The sequence below is a fragment of the Osmerus mordax genome, chromosome 24, assembly GCF_038355195.1.
Source record: "Osmerus mordax isolate fOsmMor3 chromosome 24, fOsmMor3.pri, whole genome shotgun sequence".
NCBI lineage: Eukaryota > Metazoa > Chordata > Actinopteri > Osmeriformes > Osmeridae > Osmerus > Osmerus mordax.
Window position 1 is genome coordinate 8,196,148 of NC_090073.1, and position 21,850 is coordinate 8,217,997.

A 21,850-nucleotide genomic window follows, 5' to 3' on the forward strand; every position below is an offset into this window, starting at 1 on the left:
CAGATCATCACTCTGCGGGTCGTGCGTAAATAGAGAGTATTGCAAGAAAGCGATTACTTGGACACGATATTGACATCATCAATGGTAGTCACTGATTCATATTTTTATACGTTTAAACGCACATTTTTCTTACACCATCTCTTTTTTCACAACACATGTTGTAGTTGCTCGTGTTTATGAGTTTTTCCTTTTGTGTGGCTCAGTACAAGTGCATGGACTCTGTTGCGGCTACTATGGATGAACAAGCCCGGATCATGCAGTCTCTTGGCGGTGTCAGTTTGTCTGGCCACTCGGTACAAGGAGGCATGGCACTGCCGCCGCCACACGGACATGATGGCACTGATGGGGACGGAAGAAAACAAGACATTGGTGACATTCTTCACCAAATTATGACGATAACTGACCAAAGTCTGGACGAGGCGCAAGCAAAGTTGGTTCATTTATATGTTTTATTTGCTCCTCAAAACGTTGACGCACAATTTTTCAGTTGTGGTCCGCAGGTCACTAATCGTTCCATGTGTGTGAAGAACTAATGAACCGAATGTCCAGGATGAAACATTCACATTAAAGTCATTCACATTCAGGCCTATAACAAGTAATAATGACAGCTTTTTGCTATAGTTTTGAAACTTGTATTGGCGCATGTGGAGTCCATAAAAAGTTAGAGGAAGACCTGGTAGCTTTTATGAGTCCATGTAGATTTCCTTGGCACCAGAGTCCTGCTGACTGATGCATATTAGCAAAAATAATGCCTATATCCTGAGATAAAGTCAATAATAAAGGTTAATGATATATAATACATTTGACATATATTTAGGATACATTTGTATTAATGGATAGTGTATCAGAACCGTTTGTCCTAACGTGAAAAAGCACAAGCCATGTAAAAACTAATTTATAAATCTATCTGTAGTAGTTGGCTCATCTTTCAAAAAGAAATTTATTAGAAAAACCAGTTTAGGTCCAAATTTCAACTTTGATATGAGCTACATGCCAACTGGCTACACTCATGAAAAACACCTGCTTTAAGCTATTGTTTAAAGAACAAAACAATCAAACAGTTCTTTTTAATTTCTTGAAGTTGGACAAATGTTGTGTTATAGTGACTATATATCAATGTTGGTTCTTGTCTTATACTGAAACAGGAAACATGGACTGAACTGCCACAGAATGAAGCCTGCACTCTTCAGCGTACTCTGCGAGATCAAAGAAAAAACAGGTAAGAACTGACAGAAGTAGAGGTTTGCATGAAGAAGATACATAACGATTGTATTGCTCAAGCGTTTCCACACCGCCATCTTTACTCCGTTGGCAGTCACCTCGTGGATGTCAAGCGGGAGACGTGGTTTACGCTCATTATTAAGATAGGTCGAACTGAAACGGGGCAATTTATAAAATTGTTTTAGCCGTTCTGATGTGCAATTGTGGAGTGTGTTCATCGCTTTTTAAATGAGCAGAACGTCTTTGGCAAAGGTTTAAGCGATGTCACGGAGAAGCAGGCAACCTGCACGTATGCCGCTTCAGCAGGATCCACTCCAGCGTTCCTCGTGTCTTGTGAAGGAAATTCTGCACCTTAAACACAGGCGACCATGCTATACAATACACGATATACGTAAAAATAATATCTATATATATTCAAATCCAGCGAAAAGACAGTTCATAGCCTTTTCATCGCCTTAATTTTAGATTTTTTTTATTTATTAAAGTAATTTAGTTTCAACCGACGGGAATATTTGCAGTAGTACATAGTCCATTGCTGACGTACATCCTAACGCGAACACATTTAATACACATGTAAATGTGGGGGAACAAACTCAAACTTCAAACAATTACAATTATTATTTTGTAATACAAAAAATGTATAAAGTTTATGCAAATCAAGTAGCATAACTCTCATTTGGGTTCTTTGAAATGCAGAGCTTTGAGCGTGTAAAAAAAAAAAAAAAGCTTATGAATAGAAAGTTAGGCAGATATTTGGCCAAATTGTGCCGCAGGCTTTTTTGTCGGTTATGGTTTAACATGAGGCTAAATGTTGGTGTCGCTCATGTTTTTGATTGGGTAGCCTACTATCTTTGAGAGTAAAAATATCATAAACGTAAGGTCTCGTCAAATATACCTACTATTTTGATGGACGTAACAGTTTGCAAACATGGATATTCTTATGCCCACGCATCATAACAGTGTATTCTACAAAATAATAAAGGTTCGTTTCCGAATGTTAGGTAGCGTCGGTTCATCTTTAGCCACTGCTTGTTTCTGCAGGTCAAATCTGATGGCAATGGCAATGTATTATATATTAGATTAATGCTATCCTGGAAATACTGCTGCTAAGTTTTTCATTTGTGTTGGTGTGCATAGTAGGCCTATATCAATTCTGTAACCTAAAACAAATAGTAACGCCTACAATTTGTTTTCTACTGCTTCCAAATACCACACGATGCTGTACCAGATTTGTGGCCTTTGTGTGCTTTGCAGTCAGAGGGGACTTGGAAACGATCATAAAACTTAATGAACTTCTGGACCACAGGAGGTGTCCACAGGGGCAGACAAGGGATGCTTGGATTTCTAGCCTAGTTGAGGTGTTCTTTATGCCTGTCAGAGGGAAGGTGAGAAGTAGGATGAGGTAAAAGGCAGAAATGAATTCAGAATATTTTGAGGATGTGTGGGGTCTTTTATTCAAAACGATTTCAACACCACCTGTAGAACCCATGTTACCATGGCTCCATACTGGATACAATATTACATATTAATATCTAAAATTATGTTTAAGATCTAATCAAATCGTGAGGGTCTTTAAGTATGCTAATTATTTAAATAAGCTTGTTTACCAGTTCAGTTGTTGTAATCGGCTGTAATTTCTCTGATGGCTCTTGTTTAAATGCCTTTTCCAAACGAATAACCGAATCGTGAGCGATGGAGCATATTTTTTACGCTACCTAGTTTGAGCACTCAATTTTAAATCTTGCAGTTTAGATGAACTCATATGCTGAATCTTGAGAAATATAGGTTTTAAGTTGAAACAGTTTGACAGTTTGGAATAGATGAGCTACAGTCTGTAATTTTGAGTTAGCCTACAGTGTTTCCCTTTATTTTAATACAAAGGACGGGTTTCATGAAAGGTAATATGGACATTAAGGATGTCATGCTAATCAGAGAACCTTCTGTTTTATACTGACGGTAGTTTTGCTTTTTGTTTGACTTCTTCAGTTACATTGTGTGGTTATTCAGTATGTGATAATATGTTTTTTCTTTTGAAATCAAAGAGGTGAGGTAGAACTTTGAATTCACTACACACATGGGGATTTTGTAAACAGTGGCAAATACGATGGAATAAGACTCAAATACATCAAACATGATGTGTTTGTACTGTAGCGACATAAACACAGACAATAAACATGGTTAGCATTTACGTTTGAAGAGAGACAGGATCATGTGTGTGTGTGTGTTTTAGTAAGAGAGATTGATTGTGTGTGCATGTGTGCATGTTTAAACAAGAGAGATTCAGTGTGTGTGTGTGTGTGGTTAACCTGCGGTCGGGAGTCACAGCCTTCCCCTGTCTGCCGTTGTGGGATCTCCGTTGGGCTGGTGGCCTTGTTGACCGCAATGTTTCACTGGCCCACTGTGAGCATCACACACAGAGTCTCTTCAGCCCTTTCATGTTCACTCAAGTGGCACAGAGGCCAAGCTCTTCTAGCCTGGTGATGATCCCATCCGGGGGAAATTATTTTCCGTCGTGAATTTGACAGCAGTCCAGCAAACAAACGTAGCTATGCTGGCTGTATAGTGATGGCTCATGCTCTCCACAGAAAACTGCAAACTGATGGAACATTGAAAAAAATGTTATGGACAAATCGATGTTGGCTGGAGGAAGAGGGTTAATTCTGTGTGAGATCAGCTGGTCGTCATTTGTGTGATTGGATGACAGATGCTTATTGTTATAGATTAATAGAGATATTTTTCAACCTTAAGATGCGTTTAAAAGTTTTGGTCTCTCCTCTAACTCCTGTTGTTTTCTCAGAGAAGAGTTTATAGTCGCTAATGCCCTAGAAGTATTAATTCACTTTGATATGCTAATTAGAGAGCATTATGCAAGAAAGTAGATTAAGTGGCTGCATGAAGTCATTTGCCTGTCAGTAAATTGAGTGTTTTTAGCAGGGGTTCTCTCCTCAGTTTCTCTTGGTTTTGCATTCAAATGAGGATACTGTAGAAGATACTGTACTGTTCCAGCAGATATAGACGTATTATCATCCTTTTCTCCTGTATTATATTTTATTGTGTGCCGGTCATATCTGGAATTGAGGAAATGTGTGCGCTATTTCTTCCTCCACGCCATCTCTGGGCTGCCTTCCGGCTTGTCCGTGAGCTAGATGAAGAAAATCCTGCTAGATAAAGATAAGTACTGCAGAGTACAGTATACTGTCATATTGGCCCATGGCGTGTTCAGGTGAACCAACAGCATGCGGTGTGTGTGTTAATCAGATGAGTTCTGCAGAGGTTCCTCACACTGGGCTGGTGTTCTCTCGCCGCTTTCTCCCTTCCTGTCCTGGAGGAAGAGCTCCTAACAGCAGCAGCAGTGGCTAGAATAACAAAGGTGAAAGATTACTTCCATGCGGTACATCTGACCAGGAAGAGAGAGGTTCTGCAGCAGGACTCCCCTTTGATGTGAGGTTTAATCAATAGAAAGAGATTACAGAAAACTATTACAGGCTAAATCACAGTGTTGCACAGAGAGAGGCTTAGCCCCCGCCGACGCCGAGTAGTACAGCTCTCCTCCCGGCTGCCGTATTGACTTGTTGTTTTGCTGACCTTTGACTCGTCAAGTTGGAGAACGGGTGGTCTGCAGAGGTTGGGGGCTGTCGTGGGCTCAGGCTGATAAATGCCCAGATCCACTGGTCAGGGCAGTGGATTAGAAAAGGCTCCAGTGTTTCAGTATGCTGTTGGACACAGGGCTCCATGTCAGCCTGATGGCTCCGCTCGACGGGCTGCAGTGTTTCTGTCTCTGTGTCTGTGGGCTGTGTTGGGACACAGGACAAGCTAAATACATTTCAGAAGGAGGAGGTAATTAACCACATGCAAGGTTGACTAAAAGCATTACCTTGAGTAAATAGAGTTAGGACTGAGGAGGTAAGCATTCTGAAACCTTTAGGGAGCATTAATTTCAGTGCACTCTGACAAACAGTTAATGAGCCTCCTAAATCTGGGGTGACGGTAATATAATGAATTATTATTATTACTGTTATTATTGTTTTGTGCATACTAAAATATGTACTTTTTCAGTTATTGTAAAAAAATTACCGTAAATTATTTTTTTAAACTTTAATTTAGTAGATCTCAGAGTGAAACCATCTTCCCCATGACAGAAGATCAAAAGTCAATACTTGTGAAGACTGCTTTGTTCTTCAGCCTCTGGTTGTTTTAGTGTTGATTTGCTCTAAATGCCACAGTGAATATATGCCAGGGAACAGAAAGCCATTCAACAGACAGACAATTGACTCGGGCTTCTTTTTGTTAGAGAGAGCCCCAGTGCCGCGGCTGCAGTGACTAGATAATGCTCGGCAGAAAGAATCTCTCCCAGCGTGGGTTCTGCACAGCTCAATGGCAGGGCCACTAGCACTTCCTCCACCGCGAGCGGGGGATTGGGAAGATGTGGCCGCTATCTAAGCAGCGCCCAAATCCCATCCTTTTCTCCCCACAGCCGCGACTACGAAACCAAATGACAAAGAAGGAGAAGTGGGAAAGGAATGCATATCAGGCCTGACAGTTTGGAAGAAGCTTTCGTGTCAAGCGATAGTCTGTCTGACTAAGCACAGTGTCGTCACTCTGTAGATTGCGATTCCAATAAGGAGGTGTTTCGGTATTGTAATCCACTGTTGTAATTCTCCCCTCCTATCACACACACACACACACACATACACACACAGACTCTTGCTCCATGTCTCGGAGCGTTTTCCGCAGGCTCCTGTGTGAACAACAGCCCATCTTTTTTTTTCACATACGTTATGCAAATTAGCCTTTATGGCAACTGGCATAACAATTAGCATCCTCCAACAATATTTTTGTAGGTTAATTGCAATTTCTTTTCATGGTTTATGCTAGTTGCTAATTAGGCATGGCAGACATGGTGCAGTAGCCCTCTCAAGACAGAGAAGAGAAACATAACAACTGATCGGTGGTTTAGGAAAACACTTCTACACTTCTTTGCGTCAACCACACATTTTTTCACACGTTTGACATCGACGAGTTCGGAGCTAAAGTATGCCTCTTTCTGTCTCCGCGGTAACCTCCCCACCCCCCCGGCCCCCCCTCCCCAACTTCTGTGTAACACTCTCTCTCACTGCTAAGCAGATGACAGACTCACACCACACACACATTGACACCCACCCTACTGACGGCTGGTGTGCAGAAAAGAGACATTACTGTAGTAAAAACTCCTCTGAGCACGCGTGACAATGTGTTGAATTCCAGCATGAATGTGGAATTTTATTGAATGGTTCTCCATTAGACTTCTGGTGTTTGTTACCAAAATGTCTCCTCTCTGCTAACCGATTACTACACTAGTGTGCTCCTCAGACCAGAGAGAGATTGGCTGGTGAATTTGAGAATCACCTTTGAATTGTCAGCTACTCAATGCTGGTTTGCCAAATTGCACTCAGTATCGGTACATTAAAATTTCATTTGAAAAAGGAACGTTTTCCTCCAGCTACGACTGTTTTTAATATTTGATACTTTTTTCGCTTGACATATGACATAAGTACAATTTGTGATGCATTGTCATCAATAATTTTGTCAGCAAGCGTAAAAGCTTAAAAAGCCATTCACCTACCACAATGCTTGTGACATGTACATAGTACAGCAAAATATCCAATTACTCCTGCTCACCATGGACACCCTTGCCACTGACAGAAAATTATTATGTGAAAACCAATTAGTTTTAGATGCATTCAGATTAATATATTACACTAGCTTACCCTAGATTGCATTGCTGGGACTACATTACAGGGGGTTGATGTGTGAGGGAGTGATGCATGATATTGATTAGATGAGCTGACCACTAAGAAGTGGAGCAGATGTTTGGCTCGTCGATGTTTCAAGTGTCGTCGTTCTGTTCCGATCCAGGTCTTAATGTTGTAAAGTCGCGTCATTAGAACGTGGGCCAGTCCTCCTATATAGCTGTTATTAGTGTAAAGACTGTTGGATGGAAAGGCTGGAACAAAGCAAGTCCCCAGTAATGATACAGCTATTTATAGTTCTCCATGTCATTATCTCCAGTGTTTCAAGGAAGGGGTGTTCTCACGGGGCACCAGACGCCTGATGTTCTCTCACTCCCTGAACACTCTGAAAGCTGAAAAACTAGCTTGGCTGATTTTTTTTTATTGTTCAGTATCGAGTGTCCACACAGAAAAGGATTTTATACATTGTAATGTTGTTTTGTTTGCTTTCTGTGTGTGGCACTTTAAAAAATGTTTCACATTGGTAATTAGCATACCGTATCGTGAGAGATCACTCATACAAGTGACTCTTTCCTATTCTTAGTGTTTGTTAGTTTCCTGATTTATGTTAACCTTCTAAGGTTGATACTGTATTTAGCAATGTTTTACCGTGTTTAGCACTCTACAGTGTGTGTGTGTGCCAGTGATAGTGAAAAGCCAGTATGTTATTGTAGAATCTGTTGTTTTTGTTCTTTAACCAAGATACTGCATTCTCCCTTCTCCTCATTTGCACGCTTGAAATTAAGTCTCCTTCCTCATTGTTCTGTGGGCCTTTGTTCCACACGGTTCTTACATTAGAATGATGTATTGAAGGCAGAAACATGAAAAAAAAAAAGCCGGCAATGCAATGAAAATTTAATCAGCGTCTTCTGGTGCTTTAATAAGGCAAATAATTCTTATTGGCTGCTGTGTTAAGATTTCTTATATTTAATTCATAACAAACCTAGCGTTGTTCTGTTCTGTCCTGACAGGCAGAATTTCCCTGCCTACCAAACGGAACCTATAAAAACATAAAATCTGATGTAAATGTCTAAAAGCAAGCGAATGACCAGCTTCGGCTCCATTACCAAATATCGACCGTCCTGCATTACTCTATTCAGTTGTTCTGGGATTGTTTATCAGTTGATGCTGTTTTTAATCAATGTTTACAATGGGATATGCTTTAAAAGCCTGGTCATCTGATACGGGAATTAGGTGCTACTGTAACTATTGACTAACCTGATTTACTGTGGGTGCTCTTAGTACAATACAGGGCACAGCCATGTCTTAACGTTCTAACCGGGGCTGCCGTACGTAAAAATGCGAGCCTAAACTGAACGCATGTTCCCTGTTTTTCTTTACCTAAGACCTTGAAGTTAGTTTGTATGTCTGAAGCCATGGAGAGAGATGGCCAGTGCCCAGCCGCCCGGGTGCCGGCTCGTGTTACGACAGAGAGGCCCGGCTCCTGGGTTTTGTCTCTCGGAGAGACGGCTTAATTGGTGTCGGAGCCCCAGGGAGGATGGCCCTCTGGCTGGGGAGCGCATCCGTGTCGGTCCTGGCATGCTGCAGCCAGGAGGAGCTGCCCGCGCCTGCTGGTGAACGAGGACCGTGCCGCGCCACAACAATACGCCGCGATGTTTAGGCTGACAGAAATTAATACGCGCTTGCTCCCAGGAAGACGTGATTGATGACGGCGACTTGGGCAACGCTGGTCCCTTCCTTTTCGCTCCTCTTTGACGGGGGGGGGGGGATTGAAAAGCAGAAAAGGGCTGGTTCCTCTTCTCCATAGAAAGTGGAGGTCATCCAGAGTACTGCTGGGCTTGTCTCTCTCTCCTTCACCCCGAGAAGGAGGGAGGATTGGGTTGTTCGTTGCTTGTAGTGAATTTAAGATGGGGCTGGGTCCTCACGTGTTGGGGTATCTCGCTCATGTTGCTGCTTGTGGGAGTTCAACAACAACAACAACAACTACAAAAAGCCAGTTTGCCACTCAAACAAAGAATATAAACCGATATTTGTGTCGAATTCATTTCATTCCTGATAGGTAGAGCAATAGGAGAACAGAGGTGCTAACAGCGAGAGGTGTGCAGCTGCCGTGATAATGATCTGTATCTGCTGTGTTCTGCGAGACACATGAATATTTAATTGGGTCTGCCACAGACCCCCTGACCCGTCTGCTCTCTCCTTACTTTCACTAATATCACTTCCACCTTTACCAGGTATTTCATTTCTGGGTAATGGAGAATTGCAGCGTTACCAGACACCGTGTATGGCCAGGCTTTTGAAAGACATTAGTCTCCGCACAAAGCCGCGGAAATTCAGATTGTGAGTTTTGACAGTGGCTTTTATGCTGACATGGAGTATTTACCTTTCCCCTGCCCCTCAGATCTGCAGCACCTCTGTTGTCACGGTGACTGATGTGTGTTAGGCCTGCACTGTGTGAGAGACCGTGTGAGAGCTCAGATATCACATTTGGAAACAGCGAATCGGTTTCCCCCTCGTAAGCCTGGTGCAGTGTCACCTGCTGTAGGAGGAGTGTTTTTGGCTTTGATTGTGTGTGTCAGTGATCTGGGCCGCCACACTGAGACATCTGACTTCAAGTCGTTCCTCTCGGTGAGTGGCAACAGTCTGACTCTCCAACCTTCATCTTCCACGTCTCTCCACGATGACTGCCAACCGGCTGTGTTTTCTTTTCCTTTGTCTGTTGCTTGCACCTTAAAGATACATAACGTGGCGATTTCAACCGGATATCCCAGTTGATATTCTGCACAGTAAATGCCCTTTGTCTTTGTCTGCTTTTAGGGTTTTTAATACAATTACGTAAAGTGAGAAGCTTCCCATGCAAATTGGAGCGTAGCTGGGTTAGGACACAAGGCGTGGCTCTCATCCTTCTCTAAATAATGAAAAATAGCCACTCTGATAGTGCTGGTGGTTGGTGTGTGTTTGTGTGTGTGTGTGTGTGTGTGCATTCACGTGTGTCTATGTTTGTGTATATACAGTGTGTGTGTGTGTAACCGTGTGTGTGACTGTGTGTGTGTGTGTATGAGCTCTGTCAGGTGGTAGAGTGAAGGCGCGGGCCTCCCGATGCCTGTGTAAGTATGCAGATCACGGCCGGGCCTCTCTGGGGTGTTGAAGGAGAGCATGGAGTGGCAGAGTTAATTTATTTAATGACTGAGCGCCTTATATCTCCCGAGCCCTGATTAGAATCCATGCTTGATGAGGGCAGCGATGGAGTGGTCTGCACCAGGCAGGCCCACAGGCTTCCAGTCCTGCATCCCTCCTCCTCCAACCCATTCGTCTTCTCCCCCGACCCTCACCGCTGCCTCAGGAATCTAGGCCTCAAGAAAAAAGTATAATATCAAAGAATGGGCCGTTTTACTGTTCTTGCCTGCACACCTGTAATAATTTTGCAGGCACATGATTAAGTATGCCGGGTAAGAACAAGCGATGCGAGGGACTCTGAGCCAGAAGTGGATAGTAACATTGATTAGTAGTGTGTGGCGTGGGGAGTGATAAAGATGAAGTGGGCTCGAGCTATATGAACGTGGGAAAGCCAAACAGTGTGTGTCACTTTGGCAACAGTGTGTGTGTGTGTGTCAGTGGCATGCAGACCTACAAACCCTGACCTAGCTCTCTGTTAGCATGTCTCCTGCAGAGCTGGAGCGCTGGCCTGCGGTTCTGCTCTGGCTGAGGAACAAACACGCAGGACAGATGCAAGAACGGCTAACAGCCCTAATTGTGAGCAGGCTGGAGTAATGAAAGCACGTCTCCCAGCTATCAGGACTGGGGAGGTGGGAGACATGGGGAGGAGGGCCGGCGCGGAGGGAGAAAAATACTCCTGGCTTCTAACATTTCCATAAAGCATCATCAGTAATGCAGTAGGAGCCTCACAAAACAGAAATGATTTCTTCAGGCGTGGCTGTCAAGTGTTATTCACATAACACCAGCCTCACATTTGAATAACAGCCGACATTTTGAATTAATTAATCAGACAAGATATTCTAGGCCTTTTCTCATTAGTCTACGGGTCAGGATAGGGAAGATATATGCGTTGGTGATGATATACATGTCTTTAATAGTGATTCATGGAGATTTTGGATTGCTCTCAATTTGTCAAAGGCCCTGGTAGAAGAAAAAAATAGGACAGTACATGTTTTATTACCTAATCTTTGATTGATTCCCTGATGCTAAAAGATATGATTCTGTTGTTTAGATGCATAGAAATCTTTGCTACACACACACACACACGTACACACACAGACGCAGATGTGCACACACACACACGTGCACAGACATACACACAAATTTTAATCTCCTCTCAGACCTTTTCCCTTGCAATTAAGCGAGGGCTGTAAATTATAACTGCGCAGTACTTTAATTATAACAGAGTAAAAATAGAGTTCCTGTCTTTTAGAGGATTTCATTAACTTCCTGAATATTCTAAGTTTCCTATTATAAGGAGTTGTACAGTATGTATGCAGCAGTGACATACCTTACTGTAGCTTGACAGACACGACATTTCTTCAGCTCCGACTGTAAATAAATCATTTCTCGAGATGTATTTCCTGTATATCCATGGTGTATGTTTTCATAATGACATGGGCATGGCCTTATGGGCCGGCTACTGGCATTGGCCTCATATTTCCAAACCTGAGGAGCAGAGCAGCCGCTGGTCTGCTGACTGTCTGCAGCATAATGGTCGAGGTCACTGCACAGATGTTTTATCTTCTACAGACCTGTACGGACTGAAGGTGTAAATGAAGATGTACATTTTCGTAAGGTGTACAATGCTAACAGCCCCAGGCTCACATGCTTTATGAGGTGTTGAATATTAATGAGAAGCTTCTCGTTGGCTTGTACACCTACTGTGTACTTATTTACCAAAGCTTGATTTAGGAACCGGTTTTAGCATTCCGCTTTTTTTAATTGCCTATAGTGTTGGCATGTGTGTGTGTGTGTGTGTGTGTGTGTGTGTGTTTGTGGGGTGTTGAAATGGCCTGCATGCGTGTCAGAAAGCTACAAGCAGTTGCCACCTCGGCAGGCAACCCACACAAATGCAGCTCCGGTGTGACAAAACATTCAAATAAATTGCTGTCAGCCCGCTGAAACACAGAGTGCAGCGATTTCGATCAGGCGTGTGGAAGACCCAGACACGATGCCCTGACAGGCAGCGCTGGAGCACCTGAGAGAGAAGGACGAGAAAAATCTGTATATGCGCCTCGTCGTCCCGGTAACAGAACCTATCATTACCTGATCTTATTACGCTTCCTTAAGAGAGAGCTCGAGTTGGAGGGATTTTTTTTTTTACGTGGAGGCCTTTTTTTTAAAAGCAGGATAATTATGGTTCTGGAGTTCCCTATTACACAGATGCATTAATTTCTATTACTTGTAATAATGAATTAAAATAATGACAAAATGTTGATAATGTATAAAACAATAGGCTTGTCTGCCTTATCTGCACTGGCGGTTGCCAAATTTATTATCTGAAGCATATTAGCTAGTAGTTGTCCATCAATCACTATGAACCTAAGTTTGCTTATTAATTTCAGAATTGTCTAAATACTATGGTATATTTAAATAAGGGTTTTTAGTAAAAAATTACAAATAATAAAACATGTTTTATCTCATTAGTTATTATCTGTAAGCGACAATTACATATACATATGTTGTATAGAATACATGAAACTAGCTTATATGAACTGGCTTGATTGTTATTGAATAGATTTGGACAGTATGCTGTACACTGTATATTTTCAGTTTTTACTTCCAGATAAATATTTACAATCTTTTTGTGGAAAGGACCCATATCAATCAGTGAGGATTCACTCCTGCTTAGAGCAACAGCATTCAGTTACACACCATATCAGAGATAAAGGTCTACAGAAACTAGAAAGGACACATTTTACCCCAGTGCCATCCATTCTCCCCTGCGTTGTTATTTAGTCTCTTATAGGTTGTTAATGAAAAATAGGCCTCATTATGATTTTAAGGATGAGAGACGAAAGCTTTTAATTAATGGTTCTGAATTGATTATGTTAGAACATCAGGAGAGATGGGAAGAAACTGTGGGGTAATATATTTTAATTAAGAATTAATTAAAAATGAACACAATTTTACAGAGCTTCAAAGAAAATCGTACAAAAATGTCAGAAGACATGTTATTTCAGACTGTATAATTATTGTTTAACTTGGAAGGATGTACTGGTATAAATGTATAAGGATAAACTGTTTATGATCATCACTCCAAAGTCACCTGTATTGGTGATCCATGTTATTTATATCAATCAATGAAACTGTAGGTAATGACATACATCGAATTATTAGCATAATACATAATTATCTTAGAAAAAGCCTTTTGCGAATAACAAACGACTCAATTGTGTCGTGCTGGATCCTCAGTGCATCAGTAAAGATGATTGGTGAGACCTTGTTAACCCCTTTAGTTTCTCAGCCTTCATCTATTTTGCAAAGGAGAGGTAAAAACTGAAGGCTTCAGATGCATTAACGCTGTGCAGTACTGTATGAATACAGGGAAGGCCTTTGTTCTCTGCTAACAGTACCATACATGCTCTTTCATAACTATACGAGCTGTGGCAGGGAGGCAGGTATCACAGCACTGAGGGGGGTGGGGGGTCCCTGGTGGTCTATTTTGATTGGAGCGCAGAGTTTTGTGTTGAAAGGCGAGGGAGAGACAGGCTGTTGGAACCAAATCCCACCGGATCAGTTAGAGCTTTGCAACAAAAACACCTTGATATTCCGAGGGAACATTTGCCTAGGAATTCATGAATTCAAATCAACGTGTAGAATGAGAGAATCAAAGAGATGTAAAGCATTATGAAGGCTTGTGTGTTTAGGTAGAATGTTTATGTGTCCTTAAAGTACCCTTGTTTTATTGTTTTAGTGGTGCTAAATATTTAAGAATATCCATCCTTAGCTGTTACCATATTGAGGTCAACATTCTTGCATTTTTTGTTATGACTAAAAGTACAACTAGATAAATATCCTGAGAGGCAAGAGAGAGGGAGAGGAGGAGGAGAGGGAGGAGAGGAGAGCAGGAGAGAGGGAGGAGAGCAAAGCAGAGGGAGATGAGCAGAGAGGAGCAGGGAGGGATGGAGGAGAGGAGGGCTTTGATGGGGTAATGAACCTGTTAGGGGAGGCATCGTGGACATGGTGCCTGAGAGGGGAGGGACAGGAATGGTAAATGGGTATCAGTGCTATCCCCCCCACCCCTCTCCCTGAGGGTAACCCCAACACACACACACACACACACACACACACACAGACACACACACACATCACACATGCACATCGATGGCTGGCCAAGCCTCTCTCTTCTCTTTTGACACCTGCAACCAGTTGCAATACATCAGTGTCAGGATCGCTTCCCACACCCATCTGCATCTGCACGTTAGTTACCCATGGAGGCCCTCGTCAAAAAGTTGAGCAGTTCTGACAACAGCTCCCAGGTGGGAACAGGAGAGGTGAGGGGATGTTTGGAGGTGCCGTGGCAAGTGTCAACATTGGCTGCACTCATACCAAACACTGTCCGGATTTATACCAAAGGCAAAATAATACCAAACACCATCGTGATTAATACAGAATGAAACATAAAACCAACACTATCCTGATTAATGTTGAAGACAGCAAACCTGCACTGTTTGCCAATCCACTGCCGGCATGCACCCTGGAGGAATAATAGTGAAAGTTCAGATGAATTTGGCAGGTATTAGCATAGCGTATGGTGGATGCAGGTATTAGTGGTCACCGTATTGCCGGCGAGGTTCTGAACGGGGCTGTGAGCATGGCCAGCCAAGAGGAAAAGAGAGACTGGAGTCTGGTGCGGGAGCCCACAGCGGAGGTCTGGATGGGGGGGGGTGGGGGGTGGGGGGTGTTGGCGGCGTTAGCGGCGAGTAGCACGGCTCCGGCCACGATAGGAGAGGGGGGGGGGAGGGGGATGGGGGGGGGGGGGGTGCAGTGGCAGAACTGGATGATGGGCGCCAGAACATGAAACAATGGCGGGGGAACGTCTGGTGGGCGAGCTGCACTGAATTACAAGCGAGGGAGCAGGCCTGCTGAGGCAATTACGGCTTAATGGGGTCATTTGGAAGGCAATTGCCAGGGGTTAATGTAGTATGGAGAGATGAGGTGAGATTGAAGTGAAATTTGGGGCTAGAAAATGTGTTCAAATGAAAAGGGAACGGCCAGACAAGTGGAGGCCTGATGGGTTGGGAGGTGGGATGGGTTGCGTGAGCCAAAGCACTCGCCGCAGATGAACACAGATATCTATATTTCACTCTCTTTCTACCTCTGACACACACAGACACACACACTCACACACACAGTCCTAAACCACTGTCTCGGTCCTTCACGCCTCTGTCTCCCTGTCTCTGTCTGCTCTTCCTCTCTTCCTACGCCTCTCGTCGACTGATCTGGGAGCTGCCATTGCCACGAGCCACAATGTCTTCAGTTGTGCTGGAGTGCTTGTGATGTCATTTCCTGTGTTATAGTACGTACCAGGCTAGCCATGTCAACTTGACGAGGCAGCACAAGGCGAGGACAACCTTTAGCTGGCCTGTGTGGGCTGTGTTACGACAGGTAGACCTGACACAGGAAACAGGAGAGCTGTGTCAGAGGACGGGGATGAAGAGGATCTTTATACGTCGTTACATTAGCCACTTCATTACCTTAATTGCCCTGCATAATCCTGTTTTGGAAGGGTCGGACTGTGGCCCTGGGAGCCGATCTGTGCCAGCTCCTCTTCTCCCAGGCATCGAGCCCCCTCTGATCCCCTGATCTTCAGCAGGCAGCCCAATCATGCTAGCGCTAAACTTTGATCAAAGCCAAACTTCCTTAAGGTCAGCCATGTGAGTTCCCCTCGGAGCCACGGTGTGCACCGGAGCGGAGCGTGGTCGAGGAGGCCAAGCGGCGCTGGGTGCCTTGCTGCTGCCGCCGCCGCTGCCTGTGATCGTGCTGGATCACTGGTCAGCAATAGCATTATCATCGGCCCCTTTCAAGTCCTCAGCGCTTTTACGCGATTATGCTCGACGCTGGTTCTTAACATCATCCATGGGTGAAGATTCCTGTAGAAGTCCAAGCCCCCCCCCCCTCCCCACCCCCGACTTTCTCATGCTCACTCGCTCTCCCTTCTCTCACTCTCTCTCTCTCTTCTATTCTATCTCTCCTCTCTCTCTCCTCTCCCTCTCACTCATTCTCTCTCTTCTATTCTCTCTCTCCTTCTCTCCCCCTCCTTCTCCCACGTTCTTTCTCGTTCCCTTTCTCTTTTGCGTCTCTCTCTCTCTTTCTCCTTTTTCTCTCACACCCCCCTGCCATCATCTCTGTGAAGCCTTGCACCCGCCCCCCCTCCCCGCCCCCCCCTCCCCGCCCCCCCTCTACCCAGGGTCTTGGCCTGCCGCCGGCTCCTCTCTGAGGCAGATTTTCCCAGGCTCCCAGAAGGCTGTTTTAGCTGGATTCCCATTAGGTCAGGTCCCATTACCAATGTTCCAAATCATTTACAGAAGAATCTATTTACTTTATATGGTAATGAAGTCATTTGACATGCCCTGCTCACCACTCTTGATACACACGTCTCTCCCCCTCACGCATCACTCTTCTCCCTTCCGGCTGGATGGAGGTTACTGTGCCTCACAGGGGAGGGCAGATGCTTCGACGTGTCCAGGTTTCAGTCTGCGTGCGTTCAGATCAGTCCATGTTTCACTGTGCTCCCCTTGGTGATCTCCAGTGATCTGTGTTGATGGTGGTGTCCGACTATCCCTGAAAGATGCACAACAAGCTGACAGAGGAGAGCTCAGCTAGTGGTCTAGTTGTGGGCGGGGGCCGGTGTGGTGAAGGGAGGAGGACCCCCCCCCCCCAAACACACATACATGATGCAGCCCTGTTGTCATTTATGAGTGACAAATAGACACTGGCAGACCGTCAGGACAGGGTGGAGGATGGAATAGTGTCACTGACAAACGGCTCTGACCTCATGGACCTGTGGTCCCCAGAGGACGAGGCATGGATGTTACCTCAGGTCAGCAGGGGGTGTCACCGTGCCCAGAGCCCTGGAGTCATCAGATATGAACCTGCTGATGAGGGCACTCTGCCGGGGGAGGAACCGGACTGAAACCCAGCGTCACACTGTGTAGCTGGGGATTAGTCTGGTCTGGAAGCTGGATGGTGGAGATCCGGATATGTATTAGGATTGTACTCTGTGTGTACTATTGGTGTGGTACACAAGGACATGTATGTCTTGGGTATTATCTTATAATACATCTCATGTTGTTTTGGGTTAAAAATAGTCTTTTATTAGTCTATTATTACCAAATGTTAGCATAAAAAAAATGCTGTTAATACCAATACTATGAAGTAGAGTTGTTGCTATTGTGGAGAGCAGGCAGAAGCAGCAGGCCTTAATCTACTGAGCAGTTCTGCTCCTGCCTCCATTTCATGTCAGCAAACCATCCCATCAAAGGCTGCCTCCTTCCTGTTGTAAGGTAGGAGAAAAAATCAATGCTGCAATCTTTTTCTTTTTGCCTCGTCCAATCCGTAATTGAAATGGAAAATCAAATGAACGGCGAGCAGATAATTGTTTTATCAATATTCCCTGCCTGCCCTACAAGGGTCAGTGCAGAATGATCACGAGTCGAGGATATGACGAGGACAAAATGTGAAATTGAACAGCTAGGAGGCAATAAATCAACCTTGACAACTAAGAGTGACCAGCATGTAGCTCTCACGGGCGGCCCTCCCCACTGAATTTGTCCTGAAGCTGTCCACGCTAAATAGAGAATATTCATCTCATTACAGCACGGGTCACACTGGTATCAAATGGTACTCTTAGATTTCAGCTGGAAAGTCAAGGTCGGTTTCTGCTGTTATTGTGGTCATTGTTGGTGTTGAATACTGAGTTAATAGTAGGAAGAGCCGGTGTAGCGAGAACATTCTGAGGGTAAAAAAGACAATGACAGAGCTCTGGGGAACACATTTTCATTCATGCATGTATGCAATCTTCTTTTTTTATGTCCTTATTGCCTAATTGTTTCAGTTGCTTAAAACATAGGCTACATAAATTGTCTTCCAGTACAAATATAGATATTTTTTGTCTTAGTTTTTATCTCCTTTGTTTAGAAATGGTTAAAATGACTGTAGCTCCTAGTGAACAGTGACAGTGTCTCTCCTTGTCCATTACATGTCCTTAAATAAACACAATGCCAGCTTCATAAGCCTTGTGAAAACCACAGATAAAACTGTAGCAGAAAATTGACCTCCTAAATCATGTGAAGTCCGTTTCCATCCTGCTCATCCCCTTGCGAGGCATTGGCAGAAATATGAAATTGATTTGGTTGAAGGGTGTTAAAGAGCCGACAGAAAGATGTCACAAACAATGAATGGTCTGAGCTTGGAGAGAAATCAATGAAGGAGGTTGAAGTCAGTCTGGAGACCATCTTGGCAGCGACACATTATTCCACTAAAAGATCTGTCTGAAGGCCTTGGTAGTGTGGGCAAAGAGGAAGGTGTAAGACACTAATATAGCCACTATAGTTATTCTGTCACAGGGACTAGTGATAATTGCGTAGACTTTTTTTTTCACAGTCATTATCTTGACTAAAATTATCTTCATTACAGTGAAACTCCCCAGAGTCCTGTTCCTGTAACAGGGGTAGATTATAACCTGTAAGAAACACAACACATTGGCAGAACCTCCTTCAAGTGGACATTGTAATGAAAATCCCCCCTGCTTTGTTGGGACTGCAGTTGTAAGCCTTACGCCATATGCTACTTTCCTCTTTAGCTGGGATTATGCCATCATTATTGCTGATAAAAGCTGTTTACGGCCCTGGCTCCAGCCCGGACCTCGGGGCGCCCTGGATCGGCTGCTCCCTCTCCAGAAGAGTTCATCTGCTGCCAGCTGGGCACGATTCAGACCCTTTGTTTCTCCGTTTCACAGGGGTTTTCGTTCTGTTTATTTTCTGTGTAGCGCCTTCTTTCATACAGGGTGTGTGATTTTTTTTTGGGGGGGGGATTGTTCTTAGCAGGAAACTATTGGATGTTTAGATAATTTATAGGGTATGTTTTGTATGTTCTAATAGATTAACAGCGCCTAAGAGGATGGTTCTGCTGTTGCTTGTAGGTGGAGCAAACGTAAAACGTTCTTTCGGAATTCAGTTATTCATTTGGGAATTTTCGGTTAGTGAGATGGATTTGCGTCGGTTGTGGCAACGCGTATGCCTAACCACGAGGAAACTTTCCTAAGCACTGCACGGCGTTATCAATCACTGACCGATCAGTCAATGCAGATGCAGCTTGACAACTGTGTTAAGATAACAAGTGGTTCCCATGGTTATCAGCCCCCTACGACCTTGCGTGTCTCAAATTAATAATGTAAAATCAACATCAAAGCTCCCCCCACTGGCTCCTAGGTAATGATGAAGAGCCCTTTCACCGAGCCAGCGAAAGCACTCCTCCACATAGGCAGTACAGAAGGAGCCATTCAACTTTGCATGGAAAATGGCAGATTCTGCAGTAACATTTCCTGTTTTCCCTTACTCGGCAGTGTATTGAGTGATGCTTCTTACTCCCCCGCACCCAGGGAAATCACTCTGATCAATATTTACCATTCTGGAGGAATTGCAGCAAACCTTCACACAGATCAGGATTTACAGTTGCCTTCGCTGTGGTCTGAATTAAGCTATCATTTAAATCCATAAGAATAAAGTAGTTACCGTAAATTGTAGCTCAAATGCTTGGGCTTGTTTTTCTTATAGGTCTGTGTTTGTATTTAATTACTTTACATTTTATTATTCCGCATGTTTCTCTTTTCAATTACGCATAATTGTTGCCCTCAAATCTGTGGGCGTGTGCAGTGGGCAGTAATGTGTTTACAGGATAAACAACCGAACATGCTTTTCTACTGCTTCTTTATGTCGGTCAAGGGCCATTGACCAAAATGGTGTCATTCAGCCTTAACCATGTCGCTGCTGGCAGCATACTATATGGAGACCCGAATGCTAGGTAGCAGAAGCCACAACACAGGATCTATGTTTACTGTTGCAGCACCGAGGGTTTGCTGGTTCAGCATGGCCCATCTGTTGATGCAGTTTCTGGGCTGTTGTTTACAGGCTATGTCGCCTCCTCGCCTTCAGGTTTGCTACAGAAACTTAACAAGAAAGAGAGATCTGAGAGGTATCCGTGAGACTCACATCCCTCTGAGGACACCAGCTAGTCGAAGAGTTATAGATTGACCTTGTTGATATGTGTTTTTAAAGAGGAATAACCAGGACTAGATTGGGTATTGATACTGTAAAATGTTTAGTTATTGTGTCCTGGCTTTCAAAAAGTAAATATATTTAAGGTATTTTCAAAGGGGAATGGCGGAAAAGAAAAATTGCTCAATCCCTTAATGTCAAGAATTTGACCGTGGATATTCTTTTCATAGCTCTCGGGTATTGTGTAGCACTTCTCGGGTATTGTGTAGCACTTTCTTACTCATGCATGACTGTCTGAGCACAAAATCAAGCTTAACCCCATCCAGGAAATCCTTCCAGGACTCCCAGGAGTGTGGCCAGCAGCAGCAGGATATCTGGGCCTGTCTGCATTGCTGGGGCCAAGGTATGCTAGTCACTACCAGGGTTAGCATGACATACCGGGTGACATACGGCTCGCTCAACTTTGAGCCACACTCGTGTTGATGTGTTCTCCAAGCTGAACCGTGGTTTGGTACCTGGCTGGAGTTCTCTTTAGGAAAGCCTGGGAAAGGCAGTGGATGTGAACTACAAGCAGGACTTCAGTTTTAGTGTTTTGGATGGAAGCCTGTTGACGGTGAGCATGGGTCTCAAATCGACAGTACTTTTCGATGACCTCAGTTTGAACTTGTGGGTAGGGAGAAGTTGAACTGGTTGCGTTGCAGGGTTGAGGGCTCGAATTACGGGGGGGCTTGGGGGGGTTTGAACCCCCTAATTAAGACTTGGACCCCCCCAAAAGAGGTTAAAACAGGTCAGGGAGGTCGATACAGTTATATATCGTTCTTACCTCTAATCGTAAATATTACTTTACACCCTGGAGAAGAAGTTGACCCCCCCCCGATTGTCATTGTATAATTCGCAATCTGGTTGAGGGTGAGGGGGTAGGATGGTAGGTGAGAGGGTGAGGAGGGATGGTAGGTGAGAGGATGAGGGGAATGGTAGGTGAGAGGGTGAGGAGGGATGGTAGGTGAGAGGGTGAGGGAGGATGGCAGGACTGAGGGAGTGGGGAGACTAAGGCGCTCAGAATCCTCCCAGGTAGGCAGTGACAGTTTGTGTCTAGTCCTTGTACAGGTGTATGCAATTAGCCTGACAGCTAATCCTGCACTGCCATGAAGACCCTCTTCAAAATTCCTTTATGTGTGTGTGTGTGTGTGTAGGTTTGCACTGGTATGTGTGTGTGACATTATAAACACATGTTTTTTTTAATGGTTGACAATGTACTCTACCACCTTTAAAAATGGTGCACATCTTTCGCTGTTACTTTTGCTGGAAAATCGCCCGTCGTTTATTCTGCTTCTACTAACGGGGGGGAAGGACTTGGAAGAGAGGAGGAGGTAATGTATCGGAAAATATCCCTTTCAGCACCTCAGAATGTCTTGTCATAGGTCATGCTTAAAATGCAGCTTGATACAGTTATTAACTGTAATCCGGGCATAAACACAAATCCTCAAGCACCAGCCCAATTAATAATTTGCATAATTAACATGCTTTTTAAACGGCGGGCTGGCCTTGTCGTTGCCAAGGCCTGGATGGGGGTAATTAGGGCTAACGGCTAAATTGGGCCTGGGGGCCCCACGCGGGCGCTCCACTCTCCCGTCCTCCGCCAAGATTGACAAGTGCAAGACAAGCTCTCCCAGCTCAGAG

General features: G+C 44.2%; 1 protein-coding gene across 2 annotated transcripts in view; it reads left to right on the forward strand.

Moving 5' to 3' along the window:
• Window positions 1-218: 218 nt before the first annotated feature.
• pbx3b (pre-B-cell leukemia homeobox 3b) overlaps window positions 219-21,850 on the forward strand; it is a 48,831-nt gene continuing 27,199 nt past the window's right edge. Inside the window, exons 1-2 of one of the 2 annotated variants that reach the window (XM_067227874.1) lie at window positions 219-430; window positions 1,146-1,219. In XM_067227874.1, the coding sequence (XP_067083975.1) occupies window positions 234-430; window positions 1,146-1,219 (271 nt within the window). In that variant the 5' untranslated portion in view covers window positions 219-233. The remainder of the gene's footprint in view (window positions 431-1,145; window positions 1,220-21,850) is intronic. The other variant, XM_067227872.1, reaches the window with a different exon arrangement.